The 18,199-nt window shown below is 37.7% G+C and overlaps 1 protein-coding gene across 1 annotated transcript in view; it reads left to right on the plus strand.

Moving 5' to 3' along the window:
* The window catches only part of POLR2B (RNA polymerase II subunit B), a 41,753-nt gene that overhangs the window by 20,274 nt on the left and 3,280 nt on the right, over positions 1–18,199 (plus strand). Inside the window, exons 11-23 of the mRNA XM_045834603.1 lie at positions 1,632–1,775; positions 2,017–2,156; positions 2,257–2,368; positions 6,163–6,317; positions 7,046–7,244; positions 7,568–7,736; positions 13,149–13,245; positions 14,184–14,278; positions 15,331–15,581; positions 15,662–15,751; positions 15,991–16,098; positions 16,952–17,065; positions 17,458–17,618. Coding sequence (XP_045690559.1) covers positions 1,632–1,775; positions 2,017–2,156; positions 2,257–2,368; positions 6,163–6,317; positions 7,046–7,244; positions 7,568–7,736; positions 13,149–13,245; positions 14,184–14,278; positions 15,331–15,581; positions 15,662–15,751; positions 15,991–16,098; positions 16,952–17,065; positions 17,458–17,618 — 1,835 coding nt within the window. The remainder of the gene's footprint in view (positions 1–1,631; positions 1,776–2,016; positions 2,157–2,256; positions 2,369–6,162; positions 6,318–7,045; positions 7,245–7,567; positions 7,737–13,148; positions 13,246–14,183; positions 14,279–15,330; positions 15,582–15,661; positions 15,752–15,990; positions 16,099–16,951; positions 17,066–17,457; positions 17,619–18,199) is intronic.

The raw sequence follows: 18,199 nt of genomic DNA on the forward strand, positions 1-18,199 counted from the left end.
CCGAGAAGGTGAAAGGCATTCTTCAGGAGGTGACACCTGAGCTGAATCTTGAAGGGCAATTGGAAAATAGTCCATGCCTGGGAGGAGTGGAGAACCAGTGGTTCACAGGAAAATTGGAGATTTCTTGATATCCTGAACAAAGGGATGGAGAGAAGGTAACTAGTGTTTGTGGGAGGAGCTAGAGCAGTCTAGGACTTTCAAAGTGGGAGGGTTAGGAAGGCGGGGTTGGAGAGGGGAGCAGACGTGGTCATTTTTGTTTTTAGGTAGTTTCACAGTAATTGGCAGTGTGAAGAAAAGATTTGAGAAGGGTAAAGTTGGTGGGAGGAAGATTGTTGCAACAGGCTGAGTGAGAAATAATTAGGGCTTGGAGTAGAGCAGTCTTGTAGAGACGGAGAGTGGAGTCAAATTTCAGAACTATTTAGGAAGTATGTTTTGTAAGATTTTGTGATTGACTAGTTAAGTGATGGAAAACTCCATAGAGTATAGCAAAGAGAACAGATCTTCCTGGAGGTGGGTCAGATGGCTTTTACAGAGCAGGCAGAGCAGCATGGGGAAATGTGTTCCATTCCGTGGCAGCAGCATGGTCAAAGGTGTCTCTGTGAGAGGGTGTTTGGCAGTGCTGATGGAGTTCAGGAGTTTAGGAGGCTGGTACGGGAAGGTTGTTTGGGACTTCATGGAGAAGAGTTTTAAAAGTATGCTCCTCAGTAGTTGGTGGGGAGTTGTTTTAAAATTTTTTAAATGGGTGAGAGATGTGACATACTTGTGTTTTAATCTGGTAATTGAGGAGGGTAGACTGGAGGGGACATTGCAGGAACTTACGAGGTGATGATAGTAGTATAGGTAAGAGGTGAGGGGTTGGTGTATTGCTGTGCCATTGGGAATGGAGGGGTTGAGTTTCTGAGAAAATTTGAAAGTAGAGTTGATCAGATATGTTTGTTGATATGTGATATGAGGAAGTCAGAGGCAAAAACTATTTTGAGATTTCTGGATTGGAAGATTAAGGGAAGGGTGATGCCATTAACTGTGATGAGAGACTTAGGAAGAGGAAGGAGGTTAGAGTTTTAGTAGAGCTGGGAAAGGTGGTGATTTGTTATTAGCTATATTGAGCTTGTATTGCTTGCTCTATTTCCTCTAAATGTTACCTTGTAAATATTGCCTTGCTGGATATCCTGTAAGTATTGAATGTCCTTGTTGGATTCAGAGATCTCACCTGGAAGAAGTACTGGGATGGATTAGTGATGTCTGTTATGGTCAAAGGAATGTGAGTTGGTACTATTTAATGCTTACTGAGTGCCTGATGTATGCCAAGTATTGTTCTAGGCACCGGGATGCAACAGAGAACAAAACAAATAAAAAATCCCCACCATAAAGAAAACATTTATGTTTTGTGGTGGTGTATTAGAACTTTACATTACATATTTGCCATCCCTGTTCAGAGGGGCAGTTAAATTATGGAAGTTATGCAAGTGAACAAGATTATACTGGGAAAGGATGGAGAAAGGCCGGATGGGGTCAGTTTGACACATAATGGGTTATATGTAAAAATATGACTTTGCCTCATTCTAGTATTTGCCAAAAATGTGATAGTGTAACAAATGCCTGAACTTTAAAACTTTGTTATTGTGTTCTAGGTGCTAAACCGCCTGACTTTTGCATCTACTCTTTCTCACCTGCGACGTTTGAATTCTCCTATTGGTAGAGATGGCAAATTGGCCAAACCAAGACAGTTGCATAATACACTGTGGGGAATGGTGTGTCCTGCTGAGACCCCGGAGGTAATGCGTGAGAATTTATGTTTGGAACAAAAAGTCTGCCAGTAATTACGTAGGATATAATTACTTTCAGAGTGAGTTTTTATTTAATTATGTAGTGTGGTTTAGAACTATGATATTATTTTTAATTTTGTTCTTTGAAAGTAAGAGTAAATCCTAAAATCCAATTGAAGGAAAAGTGTTTGTGAAAGAGAATTTTGATAGGCTAAATCAGTATGGCTAATACTTCGTTCATTATTCCAAGGGCCATGCTGTAGGACTTGTGAAGAATTTAGCCCTGATGGCTTATATTTCAGTTGGATCTCAACCTTCTCCAATTCTGGAATTTTTAGAAGAATGGAGTATGGAAAATTTAGAAGAAATTTCTCCTGCAGCTATTGCTGAGTGTGTATAGATGCAATTAAAAAAAAAGCTTTTGTTAATTTTTGGTTATAGCTTAATGTAGAGTTACTAAGTGCAAACTGCTTTTGGTTTTGTATTTTAGTGCAACCAAAATTTTTGTTAATGGCTGCTGGGTTGGCATACATAAAGATCCTGAACAGCTTATGAACACCCTGAGGAAACTGCGGCGTCAGATGGACATCATTGTGTCTGAGGTAAGAGTCTTTAATTAACTAAGAGGGCATGATCTGTGGGATTTCTAAATAAGGCGTAAGGTGGGAGGAAATTATCTTTGTATTGGCATCTTTAACTGGTTTCTTGAATTATCAAAAGTGCAGGTGATATTTTGAGCTAAATTCAATTAGTATAAGATATTGTTTGCCCTAATGCTTCAGATATATGCTCCTAAAAATTGATATGTAATTTAAGTTATTAAATTATATTTTAGACCTTAAATTATATTTTAAAGTAAAAGGAATTTTTTTGAGGATCTTTTTTTAAGGCTGACAACAATGCTTTTATTTTATTTTTTTAGAGAGAGGGGAAGGAGGGGAGAAAGAGAGGGAGAGAAATATTGATTAGAGAAACATCTATCTGTTAATCTCTTGAACGTGTCCCATCTGGGACCTAACTGCAACCCAAGCATGTGCCCTGACCCATAATGGAGCCTCTGACATTTTGCTTTGCAGACAGTGCCCAGCCATCTGAGCCACACTGGTCAGGGCTGACAACAATGCTTTTAAAAAGGAAATGATTGTCTTTGAACCTTCTGAATCCAGAGATTCATTCGCAAAGTGTGATACACCTCTAATTAATTCTAATATTTAGGTGGATATTGAAATGCTTTGGGATAAGGTTGGATTTTTAACAAATTACTAAAATATAACACAAGCTTTATTACTTCCTAAGATAGGGCTTTTGCTTTTAGTACTGTATTAAGTCTTTTGATTCTTCCAAAACTGTTGGGGTCTATCTAGGTGAAAGTGGATTGGGAGGGAAACTGTAATACACTTAAGCCAGTAGCTGGCTTCCTTTCTACCTAGCAGAGCAGAGAGACAGTTTGGTTGCTCCAGACCTTACTCCAGCAGGCAGACAGCCTAGTTTTTGACCCAGTGTTTTCACAGCTTGAAGGCAGGAAGAGCTGTTTCATTTGAGGGCAGGCAGGGCTAAGAAAAAACCTAGGAACCAAAATTGGCTGTATTTTTTATGAGTAAGAACTGTTAATGCCATGTTTTTCTGCTGAGAGCCGTCTTCAGCTTTTCTGTATTCTCTGAGGTAAAGTAAAACTAAATTCTTCATGCTGTTTTAGGTCTTTTTACCTTTTCATGGCCCATTCCCTTACCTGGAATATTTTTGCTCCCTGTGGCCCAATACCTCCTTAAAAACAGGCAGTAGGGAGAAGGGTGTGCTTATTACTTTTTCCAGGTAAATCTCACTTATTCTGCAAAATGCATATTAACACTCATCTTCTTCAGGATACCTTATCTAACCTCCCAGTTTGGTTTAGATAAGAGGTTGGCAATCATTTTCTTTCTTTTTTTTTTTTTAAGATTTATTTTTTCATTTATTTTATTTATTTATTTTTAGAGGGGAAGGGAGGGTGAAAGAGAAGGAGGGAAACATCACTGCATGGTTGCTTCTCACGCACCCCCTAGTGGGGACCTGGCCCTCAACCTAGGCATGTGCCCTGACTGGGAATCAAACTGGAGACCCTTTGGTTCGCAGGCCAGCGCTCAATCCGTTGAGCCACATCAACCAGGATGGCAAGCATTTTCTATAAAGGGCCTTTCTATTAGATATTTCAGGCTTTGTTCACTATGCAGTGTCTTGTGCTTTCAACCCTGGTGTAGTGAAAAGCAGCCATAGACAGTATGTGAACCAATAAAACTTTATGTATAAAAACATTTGATAGGCAAGGGCAGATTTGGTCTGTAGACTGTTCAGTGACCCCCATATTTAGATTATTGTTATTGTAGATAGCATATTTACTTAACTACTTCTGACAGAATGCTTATACCATATAGTAACTATTGATTCATTTGCCTGACTCACTCACTACATTGTTAACTCCTCAGAGACAGGGAACGTGTCTTACTGTGACTGGATTTTCTGCACTGAACATGGTGCTGACATACAGTAGACCCTGAATGTTTGTTGAACATTATAAATGGACCTGTGTCCTTGGACCAGGCAGTTTAATCTCCTGTTGGAGAGTGATGTTGGGAGCCTTTCTGTGGGGGAATTGTGTCTATTTTCCAGAAGTAGTCTGTACTTTTTCTTTTCCTTCATAATTTCTGATTATCAGAAGTTCTCTTTTCCGCATATCTTACTTGAGTCGTATATTGGGCTCTTTAGGCTTTCCTGTCAATAGTCCTCTAAACATACTAGAGAACACCTGTTTCCTTTGGAACATAAGGATACTATTTGGCCTTTGAGAGGCACAACTCAATTTATGTCCTTCTGTTAAGTTACTAGAGCTGTATTCTACTAGGAACTCTCTAAGGATTCAAGGCAAAGCATTTGAAAGCAGTGTCTTTTCTGTGACTTGAGAATGCCACTCAGGTTTTTGCTCACAGACACTGCTTCTCATGCTGTTTTTCAAGGATAGGAAGTGGGCTAAGAACTTGGAATGCTTTCTTCTTACTGGCTTTGGCACTTTAGTTTTGGAGAACTTACTGTTTCTGGTAAACCTTTTATGCCTTACTATTTTTTTTTAAAGATTTACTTATTTAATTTTAAAGAGAGGAGAAGAGAGGGAGAAAGAGAAGGAGAGAAACATCAGTATGAGAGAAAACCGTTGATTGGTGTCTCTAATACGTGCCCCAGCAGGGGACTGAACCAGCAACCTAGGCATGTGCCCTGACTGGGATTCAAACTGGAGAACTTTCACTTTGCTGGATGAAACCCAACTGGTCAGGGCTGGTTTACTACTGTTTTTAAACTGAGTAATTCATATTTTTTCCTTTCTTAAATAGACTCAGTAGTCTTTTTTTTATAATAAAAGTATCCAGATGTGATTTTACTTTTTAAAAGTATTTTTGTAGAGAAATAGCAGCCTATTTTTTCATTTCCCAATTCACTGGCAGTTCATTTCCTAGCTGACTTCCGAGATTATATATTAGATCTAGACAATTAACTTGAAATTCTTGTGTTTTTTTTACTTTTTTATATATAGGTACTTCAGATTCTGCAGTGCTTTTAATAATTATGCTTTTTATTGCAAATTTTTTATATTTTTGATATATTCTAGGAATATATTTTTTAGCACTATCTGGGAGAAATATAGTGTGGGCTACATATTCAATTAAAATTTTTCTAGTTGCCATCTTAAAAAGTAAAAAACAAAAGAAAATAATTTTAATGATATATCTTATTTGACCTGATGCATCTAAAATATTACAACTTTAACATACAATCAAAATAAATATTGTGAAAAACTTTTTTTTTGTGGTACTGTCTTTGAAATCCAGTGTGTACTTTATACTTACGGTGTATGTCAGTTTGCATTGGCCACATTTTAGGTGCTCAGTAGTGATGTGGTTAACAACTACTATATTGGACAGCTAGGCTATAAGCTGTTTGTCTATTAGGTGAGTGGGAGAAGTCAGGCTTATTACTGGGAAAGTATTGTCAAGTCAGAGTGATAATAGGGCAGGTTGTCAGAAGGTTACAGAGTGAAGTATATGTGATCATCAAAGAGGCAAAGTAAGAAATTGCCATTTACTAGTGTTTGTGATACCAAAAATAGTTTTTCAGTTTGCTTTATCTTGCATGACATTATTACTGGATGTTGCTGTTCTGCTCTATAATTACCACGGTTAGATAATCTTGATAAAATTTAAATTTATACCTAGGTTTTTAGTATATTAACCAATGATAAATTAAAATTTGTCCATTTTGTTTGAAAATTGGGTGTTCCAGAAATTCATTAGAAATTTTATTGTATTTTTAGCTAAACCTTGATGATACAGAGAAAATAAAAGTCCATAAGATTTTTTTTAATGTCTAGGTTTCTATGATCAGAGATATTCGAGAGAGGGAGATTCGGATCTATACAGATGCAGGTCGTATTTGTAGACCACTTCTGATTGTGGAAAAACAAAAGCTGCTGTTGAAGAAGAGACACATTGATCAACTGAAAGAGAGAGAATACAACAACTACAGGTGAGTACACGCAGTGAGAAAGAATTGAGCTATAATTCACATACCATGAAGTTAATGATTTTAATGTAGACAGTTCAGTGATTTTTAGTATATTCACAAGATTGTGTAACCACCTCCACCATCTAATGCTAGAACATTTTCATCGCCCCAACAAGAAACTCTGTACTCATTAGCAGTCACACTTGTTTTTTTTTTAATTTTAATTTTTGTTACCAAGTAAGGGACTTAACAGGTTTTGTTTAAGCATAAAAGTCTTTGTGACATGTTAAAGTCTAGTAATAATAATAGTAACATATATTACAAATAACATATAGTATGAACAATATGTAAATAAATAAAAAGATGGACCTGCTTTAAAATTTATTTTTAGTAATAATGAGTTTGTATAATTTTATTGTAAAAAAAATCAGACAGTATGTGTAATAAAAGCCCCTGATTCATACTCTCCTCTTCAAAAGTAAGTACTGTAACCATTGGGTATGTATTCCTCCAGACCTTAATCTGTGTATTATATACTTACTCCTTACCCCCACAAATATATTCCTTTCTTTAGAACAAAACAAAACTAATAATAATGTCTAGTAACTTGCATTTTTTCCACTGTTAACAGTAATGTGCTTATTTTGTAACTGTATATGAGTAAATATATGTATAGGAATACTCTCGATTAGGTAAAATGTCTCGTTAAAAGAGTTCAGAAAATAAGGAAACTAAGAATTCTTTTTTAGTTGGCAGGATCTCGTGGCCAGTGGAGTAGTAGAATACATTGATACTCTAGAAGAAGAAACAGTGATGCTTGCAATGACTCCAGATGACTTGCAGGAGAAAGAAGTAGCTTATTGTTCCACGTACACACATTGTGAGATTCACCCGTCGATGATTCTTGGTGTCTGTGCATCAATTATTCCATTTCCTGATCATAACCAGGTTGGTAGCCATTCGTAACTTCTCATTTGCGAGGAATTGGGGGAAGTAGAATAGAAGTTAGAGATTAGTGTGTCGTTTTTAAAGAGGAGCCTTTTTATGAAAAGGCTGTGAGCTCCTATAGAATCAGAATTTAACATGCTTATTCTTGAGTTTCACTGTTAAGAGCCATAATTAATTATTCCAAAGGGTTATCACTTATCTCTGAGGGAAAAAAAAGAGAAACTTTACCAATCATATTTTGGTTTATGTAGTAACCTGTAGAGTCTATTCCTTTAGAAATAATTAAATTTTTATTGATTCTTCTTTTTAATTTCTGTCCCTAGTCCCCTAGAAACACATACCAGTCTGCTATGGGTAAGCAGGCTATGGGGGTTTATATCACCAACTTTCATGTTCGTATGGATACACTGGCTCACGTTCTTTATTATCCTCAAAAACCACTTGTGACCACACGGTCTATGGAATATCTACGGTTTAGAGAGCTGCCAGCAGGTATGTTCAGTTTTGTTCTACATTTTTTTAGATCTGTCATGCTTAAGGCACTTCTCTGGGTTCTTGGGAAGGTTAATAAAATGCATATGACAGTCTCTATTCCATGGAATTGATACTGTGCTGGGAAACATGAACACAATTGAATAAAAAGGTAGACATGTTAAAACTGTTATGATGGGGGCACACGGTCCTTTGATAGCACAGAGTGAAGGAAATGATTGATTCTTGTTGGGAGACTAGAGCCAGTTGCATGGGGGAGGTAGCAGCATTTTAGACTAACATTGATGAAAGGGTATTTGAGTTTGAGAGAAAGTTTCATCAGGGCCTAGATCTAGGAACACACGAGATACGAGAATGGTCAATAGTCATGTCAGTTTGATGACTGGAGTATAAATGCATGTGAGTAAAACTTCATCTCCTTGTGTGGAGGAGAGCAGCTTGAATTTCATTTTGAGAATGAAGACCCATTTAGTCCTTTTGAGCAGGAAAATAATAGAATTAGAAATTTATTTTAGGAATATTCTTGTGGTAGTTGTCTGAGGAATAAATTGGAGTCAGATACAATATTAGCACAGAGATAATTTAGAGGTTTTTGCATTGGTGTAAGTGAGATGTGGTAAGGTCTGAGAAAATTGAAAAAGAGTAAAGGGGAGGTATGTGTTAGAATACACTTGATAGGACTTGATGACTGATTGGACGTGGAACGCTGAAGAGAGGGAAGAAAGGAATTGGAAATATTTGTGGTGTGCCTGGCTTGGGTGATCAGGGAGAGAGAGGTACTATTAATAAGATTGGGAGCACATTGGAAGAAGGAAGAGGTTTTGGAGGTAAGATAAATTCTGTTTTTGACCTGTTGATTTTGAGTTGCTGCCAGAACATCTAAGAAATTATTTTCCAATAGTGAGTTACAAGTATGGTTTGAAAGAAAGTCAAATCTAGAGCTCTGAAGTTTCTGATATATTAATGGTAGCTATAGATGACTATAAAATTGCTGAGGTTAAGTTCAGATCTAGACTATAGCCAGAGATAGACAGAACTTTAGGCACCAGGACAAGAAATCAGGAGAGGGGATTTGGGACATAGTTGATGAGGAGAATCAGGAGTTGGTAGGAGGAGATTCTCAAGGAGACTGGACAGTAGGCAGAAGGGTGCAGAGTAGTCTAAGGGTATGAGAATGTCGAATATAAAAGGAGACAGCATGTTCTTTGCTACAGTTGTTTTCTTGTATCATTAATGTATTTTGGCTTTTACTGTGGGTAACATTATTTATTTAGTAAAGTGTGCTTTGTAAGTAGAGGCTTTAAATTGTTAGCTATAATAAGGGACTTAACATTTGGATAGCAGATTCTCACAGGTTAGAATGATTTATTTTTAAAGTCCTCCACAAGGGGTTACTCTTGTCTAGAAAAACAAAATCTGTTAAGTTTTCAACAGTATGCTCATATCTTTGGGCTATGCTTACAGTGCTGTGTGTTCTTCAGCATATAGATACTGGTTTCTTTATAGCTAGAGAAGAAAATAAAGATAACTGAAGGATTGGGTTTGAAGTAAAATGTCCTCTGGTGCTGATGGGAAGTGGTGAGAGCTTGGTGGTGGGGTCTGCGGGCCTTGCAGTTCTGTTACGGTTTCATGTCTTAATCATGTTACCTATTTTAGAAACTTTGAGATAATTTCAAACTTAAAGAAAAGTTGTAAGACTAGTACAAATAACTCCTGTGTACTCTTCATCCAGATATCCTAGTTTCTATTTTGCTACATTTGCCTCATTTTTCCCTTCTCTCTCTCTCTCTGAACCATTTGAGAATAAGTTGCAGACATGAAGCTGCATCACTCTTTAGTTCCTCAGCGTATGTTCCCCCAAAACAAGCACAGCTCCATACTACAGTCATCAAAATCAGGAGGTTAACATTGGTACCCATCTAGTCAGTAGTCCCTGGTTCAGATTTTGCCAGTTGTCCTCAAAGTGTCTTGTTGGGTCCAGGATCTAACTTAGGACTGTGCATTGCATTTGGTTGCATGTCTCATTGAGTCTTAATCTGGAACAGTTCCTTAGTCTTTCCTTGTCTCTCATGACTTTGACACTTTTGGAGAGTTCAGGCAAGTTACTAGGTATGCTCCATGCTATTAGAATGTCTTCTAGTTTCTCTCAGTTGACAGCGCTAAGAAAAATATATATGTGTATATCCAAACACACCCTCTTATCTAATTTTCTATCTCTGTATAGGAAAGAATCGTGAGTTCACACCACAGTGTTTATTTTAGAACTGCAATCTCTCACAGTGAGAAGCCTGGACCCCGTTGTTCTTAGTATATTTGCTTTGCTCAGTCTGTTGCTGGAACCAATCTCCTGGCCATCCTGGATGAATTACTGGCCCTGAGCCCTGCGTAACACACCAGCCACATTGGCTAACTTCCGAGTGCTGACTGAGCGCAGTGGGCTAATTAGGCTATCTTAAGGAAAGTCATTCTGATTAGTATCATTCCTGTTTCTGTGGAGTACTGTTACCTTGTTTGACATCTTTCTGGGAGCAAAGGTCCTTGTGACAAAAGTTCACCTTGACTTAAAGTGGGTCTGGGCTTTGAGCCTCCTCAGTGCTGAGCCGAGGCTTAAAGTGGGTGAGGACAAAGTGGCAGGAAGGCTTTGAGCCGGGCTGACGTGATTGCACATGTATGTAGTTCTTGAACTGGCAGACATTTTTAACAAAGTTATTACTATTTATCGAGCATTCATTGTATGTGAAACACTGTCCAAGGTGCTTTACACACCATTTCTAAACCTCATAAAAGCTTTGTGGTGTTTCTTCACCTGCAAAATGAGAATGATAATAGTACCTTTGTGATGATTAAATGGTTAAATCCACTTAAAAGTCATGGTTTAGTGCCTCTCAGTAAGGGAGGAATAAATATCAGTAACAGTGGTGGGGTTATACCATCTCTGTTTTACACATGTGGAGATAGGGTCAGAAGGGTTATTTGCCTAAAGCTACATAACTTAAATAGATAAATCCAGAATTTAAACTCTTGTGTATGTTTGCCTTTTTGACCAGATACAGGCCTTGACCTCCACCCCCCCACCCACCGCCTTTCCCTTTCTTGTGTTCTTTTCACCACGTTGCTTCCTGATTTTGGACTATTAAGCTAAGGAAACAATTAAAGAAACAATTCAGAAGTGTACTGTTTTCAGCTAAATTCAGCTGACCTCTCATACCTGCCAAAATACTGTGGGTAAGGTTGTAGGATGGAGGAGGTTGCCTCCTGGGCATTAGTGGATGTGACGTACGTGGGCGATCCAGGGATTGCCGCACAAGGGCCAAGACAAGTTGAGCACCTGTGGGCTGCATACCTGGAGAAGAGTGGGGCCATAGCAGTGCTCCATGGAAAGGTGAGGACATGCTAGGAGCTCTTCCCAGTCCATGTATCACAAATGTCACTTACGTCCTAGGATCACATCACATCTCCCAAGACCCTGAGGTTTCTGCAAATTCTCAGTTCTTTTCAGGTCTCTCTGCCTTCAAAATCCTGCATTATGCTGCTTGGCTGTGTGAAACTTAAAATTCTTCTAGCTCTCCCAAAGAATGCACACAAAAGGATGATGACCAATGTGGGTGTTACTAAAGAGTTCTTAGAGGAAATCATTTTGATTTCAAGAGGAGTTTTTATTGCACACCTGAGAAGTGACTCTGACTTTCCTGATCTCTTCTTGACTGCTTGCTACTGGGGGCTTTATCTCTGGCCCTTCCCAGGAAGGGCTCAGCTTCCCTCATGCTGTCCTGCCCTTGGAGAATTTCACACTCTCCTTCCCTAAGCAGAGCATTCTAGCTTTTTCCACTCTCAGGGTAAATACTCCAACGCATGCAGGTGCTCAGAAAAACAAGTGCCTTCTTTCTATGATCCTTCATCCCTAGAGAGCAGTCACATTTATAGTTAGCACAAGCATTTCGTGCTATGTTTTAAAGGGGCCCGCTATCTCAGATTCTTGCAGGACTAGGCTGGGCTGGTGAGTAGTTGGTAAGTGGAGAGAGGTTTGCCTGTCTCTTGAGTTTGGCCTGATTTAGCTTGAGCTGTGGTTGTGATGTGTATGTGCAGACCCAGTGATGTCAGATATATTTTTCAAGAAAAGTTTGAAACCTAAGCTTTTGTGTGAAATTTCTTTTTTAAATGTTAGGAATGAATTCAGGTTAAAAACAGACTCTGGAATCAGCTGCCTTGGGCCAGTGTGTTTAAAACAGCTGGCAGAAAGCTTCCTGCGGCACAGCAGAGCTTTCAAGGGGCAAATGCAGTTGTTAGGGAGCAGGGGCTGCCCTTCGTGTGCACCCTTTCTCCAAATCTGCTTGTCCTTTGGGTGGGGGTGAGTGGGACTTGGAGCAGTGTGCCTAAGTGTCCCAGGCCAGCAGCACGGCCACCCTCTACCTACACTCCCCTTGTTAAAACTGTTATATTCCTGTGTGAATTCCTTTGAATTCACAAAGGAGTAAATGAAGGGTGTGTCTTTATGAAGGGTGGGTTGTGTTTTGAAAATTGAATTTTGCTTTAAGGAAGCAGATATAAAAGATTTGTTCAGAATTCAGATAGCCAGAACATTCAGTAATCCAGATTTTGGTTCCTTTATATTCTGTAGTCATAGTTATTGTTCCACATTTGAAATATTTTAAATCAAGGTATTTTGTTAACTGTACATTTAGAGTATAACAGATTTTAATTTTTGGAAAAATCTGATGATTCACAAATATGTGGATTATGTTCATTGAAACCATACTTGCATTCAAAAGTCATTTCTTATATTGTAATGTAGTGTGTTTTCGACTTTTCTCTTGAATACTTGGTATTTTTTTTTTACAGTCTCATCAAAAGTAGTTTCGGCAGCTGGGGAGGTCTGGAGCAACTGGGAGTAAAATTGTGGTGGTGAAGAAATAATACCACTTTTTTGGTGGCATAGGAAGAGGATCTGGGAACACAGCAGGGCTGGGAAGAGGTAGTACCAGGTTCTGACCTGAGAAATCAGCCCATTGCTTTTTAACTTTGGGATCATGGATAAATTACTTAATTAGCTCTTTCTGATAATGAGAATAATAATAGTACAGTCTTGTTTATGACACGGGGTTACTATGAGATTCATGAAACTTGGCTTGGGGAGGTGCTTTACAAATCTGAGGTAGCCTGCATATATAATCACTAGTCCCAAGAAAGAATACATTGGGAATGACTGCTCTTAGGATTTGCTTGTATTAAATGTTAAGCCGTTTGGAGTAGTTGCCTCACAGACTGCTATTCCAGGAGGAGTAGATGTTGACAGTTGCCGTGGTGAAAAAAGCTGTGGCAGATACAGTGAAATAAAATTGATGTGAAAGAAAGGGGCAATTTGTCTTTGTTTCCCACGTGATGCTTTAATGTATGCTCTTCCATGCACCACAGGTATCAACTCAATTGTGGCCATTGCATCATATACCGGATACAATCAAGAGGACTCTGTCATCATGAATCGTTCAGCTGTAGATCGAGGCTTTTTCAGGTCAGCACTTTATAAAAGTTGTTGAATACAGAAATGATGGAAATATTAATGTGTTAATCAGAAAAACTCTCTAAAAATAGGTTTGATTTATATGTCAAACTTTTTGGTGGTCTTGAAGGTCTGACTGGGAGAAATTCTGATCTGGTAACAGAGAAATTTTTCCGTTAAGATACTTAATCCTTTACCTCCATTCACGAAGCTTGTGGCTGTCTGGCAGGCACATGCTGCTGTGGGTGCCTGTGTAGAGCTTAGTGTGGTGAAACCATTCCCTTACTCCAGAAAGCAGAAGGCCTGGTTGATGGCCTTGAACTGCTGAAGACACTGCTTCCTGTATCTCAGGATTTTCAGATGCTAATATTTTGAGCCCCACCACCACCTTTTTTGTAAGCAAATGTGTGTTTGTGTTTAGATAATAGAGAAACATGTAAGAAATAAAAATAACCCTGTAATCGTAAGACCCATATATGACCGGTAAAATTATAATGTGTTTTCTTTTCAGTTTTCTTTTCTGTTATGCTATTTATTAAAACAGTTTCAAATCTTGGGCATATGCTGACTGGTTAAAAAACTGGAAAATTAGAAGAGGATGGATTTTTTTTTGGTGTAGTTCAGAGGCTAGCACTAGGACATAGGGGTAGCTCTGGGGTAGCAATGGGAGGATGCCCGTTTTGGGTAGGAGGGTGGACTCAGTGACATTAGGTCCTTCCTGTTCTCACATATAATTCCAGCTGTGTTAAAGTTATGGGCCAAATGCTGCATGTGTGGCCCACGTAATACCACTTAGGACTTAATTATGACCCTTAACACAGTTAACTCTTACCCTAAATTCATGATTTAAATTATTTCCCAAATACCAAGCAAGTAAAAATTATTGGTATGTTCTAAGTCCTTTTACTAGAGGAAAATAGAAGTTGCCTTCAGAACCATGTGTTTTTTAGGTCTGTTTTCTATCGATCATACAAAGAACAGGAGTCTAAAAAAGGATTTGATCAAGAAGAAGTTTTTGAGAAGCCTACACGTGAAACATGCCAGGGTAAGTGATAACAACATTTAAATTATGGAATTCATACTTAATTTACCATGGTTTTCCTAATTAATTTTTCTGGGTTTTGTTTCTCCCCCCCTTTTTTTTCCTGCTGTGTAGGAGTATGGTTTTATGTCATTTAGAGGTCATATTTAAGAAAATATGTGTGTTTACCAAAAGTTTTTGTATCTAGGAGTGGGCTTGGTGTCAGTTCTCCTGTCCTGGTAGATTGTGCTTTGAGGAGGGTGTTTGTAAATCAGAGAGGTCAGGTGATTTCACGGGATGCACCTCAGCTTCGTTTTCACTTGTGCAATGTCCTGTCCCTTAGTTTGTGTATTTGCACGGAACTCCCTCCCTCCTTAACGTTGTGGTGTGACCGTATTTGTCTAGTCACAGTATTTCTGTACATTTACCAAATAAATGATAGGGTATCTTAACATTTTTTGTATCTTCTAAAAAACTCAAACTTATTTCTAGTTGTTACTATTTTCGTAGACACTTAGAAAATGTGTGTACAGTAGTATGGATAGAATGTCCCAGGGAAACAGGGTATCTCTGTTTCAGTTTTGACTTCCAGTAGTATTACATGAAGTAAAAATGTGTTTTGTTCCCTAGGCATCTTCCTATTTCTTCATTTTCTGGGCTGGTTCTGTGTAGTAGAGAATTTCTGTCCAGTAGAGTTAAGATTACATAAGACAGAATTTAAAATTGCTGTGGGTGGATGTGTGTAGAGGGCATAGATATTTTCTCATGTAAGGTAGAGATCAGAAGATGGTGACACACTTACCCAGAGTTGGCCAGCAAATGGAGAATCTCATTTTCCAGGGCTTAGTCCAGAGCTTTTTTATGGAGTTTAGAATAACTTGTAATATTTGGAGTAAGGGCATTCTAGTATTACTACACATAGGGTCATGGTGTGTGAGAGAGTCCTGTGAACTTCTCTGACTTGGAATTGATTTATGTATTTGGTTTTTAATCTTTAGGGGGGATTAAGTGACATTTTAAATATTCTTCTATGTGGTAGTGCCATTTCAGAAAATTCCACGTCTTTTTCCTTGTAGGTATGAGGCATGCCATTTACGACAAGCTGGATGATGATGGCTTGATAGCTCCTGGGGTTCGTGTATCAGGAGATGATGTTATTATAGGCAAAACAGTCACCTTGCCTGAAAATGAAGATGAGTTGGAGAGCACTAATAGACGCTATACCAAGAGAGACTGTAGCACTTTTCTCAGAACTAGTGAGACAGGCATTGTGGATCAGGTTATGGTAACCCTCAACCAGGAAGGATATAAATTTTGTAAGATAAGGGTGAGTATAGTTTTGTCATACCACTGTTTATAGGAAATAAACCAGGTTGACTTAAATAACTTATTTTTATATGAATTCAGGTACGCTCTGTTAGAATCCCACAGATTGGAGACAAATTTGCCAGTCGACATGGTCAGAAGGGTACTTGTGGTATTCAGTATAGACAAGAGGTAAGTTGTTTTTCTAATCTCCCTCACTCCTAACCCAGTTTTGTTGGACATTTCATTAGATCAAAATTGGTTTCAACTTAAGAATTGAAAGGTGGTAAATGCTTGACATTTAATTTTAGTGTTGAATAATATGAACATACTATATTGAACAGAATTTAGGACATAGAAAAACTTAGGTGAGGGGGGACCTAGTTCCATAGCTAAGAGATTTAAGTTTCTTTCTAAACATTTCTTTATAGGATATGCCTTTCACCTGTGAAGGTATCACCCCTGACATCATCATAAATCCCCATGCCATCCCCTCTCGTATGACTATTGGTCACTTGATTGAATGTCTTCAAGGGAAGGTAAGAGGTTTTCTTTAACAATATGGGTTCCAAGCTAATGTTCCTTCCAGAATGATAGGTGTATTTTCTCATGTTTGAGCCAGGGTACCTTGGAAAAGGCTAGTATGATATGTTCCTGCTTCTAAATTGGTTATAATTATGCCTTTTCTCCCCTCCAAAATTTGCAGTTATGGCTACATCACAATTTTTATAAAATTTACTACACCCAACCTGTACATATACAGGGGTGGGCAAAAGTAGGTGCATAGTTGTGCATGTGGAAAATAATACAATCATTAATAAATAATACAAGAATAAACTCTTTTGTGTACTCACAACTGTGAACCTACTGTTACCCACCTCTGTATATGTTGGTTATACTTTTGTTTCTTTCTATAGATGAAGTGTTAATTCATTGATGGTTAATTAATTGTCAGCTTAATTTTATTAGTTGTGTGTGCATTTTTCAATGGAGGTTTTCTGTTTTTAAGTGTCTTAAGGTACAATGGCTGCAGCCTAACAATTGGATGACTTAGTTTTAGGGCATTAAAATGTTTTTCTTGAGCCATAGGAAGTATTTGGGAGTCTCTTTTTGGTAACTGTTCCTATGGATAGGTTCCTATTTCAAGTGTTATCATTGAGGGTTTTTTTTTTTTTTTGGTAAATTTAGTTATAAATACTATGTTAATAAGTAGTTACAAATACTGTGTTTATAAAGTTACCTTATAATATAGCTTTTCAGAACAGATTTTTTTTTTAGGTTCAAAAATCTTTCCTTTTCTAGGAAGGACTTTTAATTGAATATATTACTGATGTAGATTTCTAAAGGGAGAATGAAGGAAGCATCCTTTTAAAGACTACTTTTTTTTAAAAGGTTTCCGCTAACAAGGGTGAAATTGGTGATGCCACTCCATTTAATGATGCTGTTAATGTACAGAAGATTTCTAACCTTTTATCTGATTATGGCTACCATCTCAGAGGAAATGAGGTATGCTTGCTTTTACATTTACTAAGTTGCTTACATTTGTTATGTATATTCTTTTTTGTATGTGTGTAGTTTCATCCTTAAAAAATTAAGCCTTTTATTGAGGTATAACATATACTTCAAGTATGTTCATAAATTACAAATGTAGAGCTTGGTGAAGTTTCACAGAGCATGTGTGTGTTACTGGCTCCAGAACTCTGTTATGCCTAGACCTACTCTCGTGTCCCCTCGTACCTCACTCCCCCTCTCCAGGGTAACCATTTCTTGACTTTTAACAGTATGGATTAGTTTTGTGTGTTTTGATTTTTAATGAGAATACAATCATACAGTATATGCATATATATTCTTTGAACTTGTTTAATATTTTTAAGTCTGTGCTTCAAAATCTGTTTCAGGTCCTGTACAATGGATTCACTGGCAGAAAAATCACATCACAGATTTTCATTGGTCCCACTTATTACCAGCGTTTGAAGCATATGGTGGATGACAAGATTCATTCTCGTGCTAGGGGGCCTATTCAGATTCTTAACAGACAACCCATGGAGGGCAGATCCCGGTAAGAGAACTGCACCATTGTCATTGTTATTATTAATTAGCTTTTTTTTCTTTGATGAAAAATGTGAAACACAGAAAAATAGAGATGATGGTATAATGAACCTCCATGTTCTTGTCACCCCACTTCAGTAATTATGAACTCAAGGCATTGTCACCAGCCACTGGTTATCTTTAAGCACAGCCCAAACATACAATTTCTTCTGTAAATATTTCATCAAATATTTATAAAAGAGTGGTTCTCGAATTTCTTGATTCCAGGACCCCAAAGAGCTTTTGTTTATGAATTATATCTATATTTAAGTATATGAGGATAATTGTCCTCATATAGATAGATAAGTGGTTGGACAAGGGAAGAATATTTTAATAGCGTTTTCAGGCGATTGTGGATATGTTTCTTTGGATGTTACACCAAAGTGACAAGTTGTAGTTTCTCTCATAGGCTAGTTATAATGTAGAGTCTGAAACCATATTAAGTGAATTTTTATGTTTATTATATTAAAATTTGTTGACCTGTTTTTGCACTTCGAATGTATCTTTTACACATGCATGATTTTGTAGCATCATAGTTAGTCATTTGGAAAA

Source organism: Phyllostomus hastatus, unplaced genomic scaffold (assembly GCF_019186645.2).
Source record: "Phyllostomus hastatus isolate PE091 unplaced genomic scaffold, TTU_PhHast_1.1 phas_contig_196, whole genome shotgun sequence".
Classification (NCBI taxonomy): domain Eukaryota; kingdom Metazoa; phylum Chordata; class Mammalia; order Chiroptera; family Phyllostomidae; genus Phyllostomus; species Phyllostomus hastatus.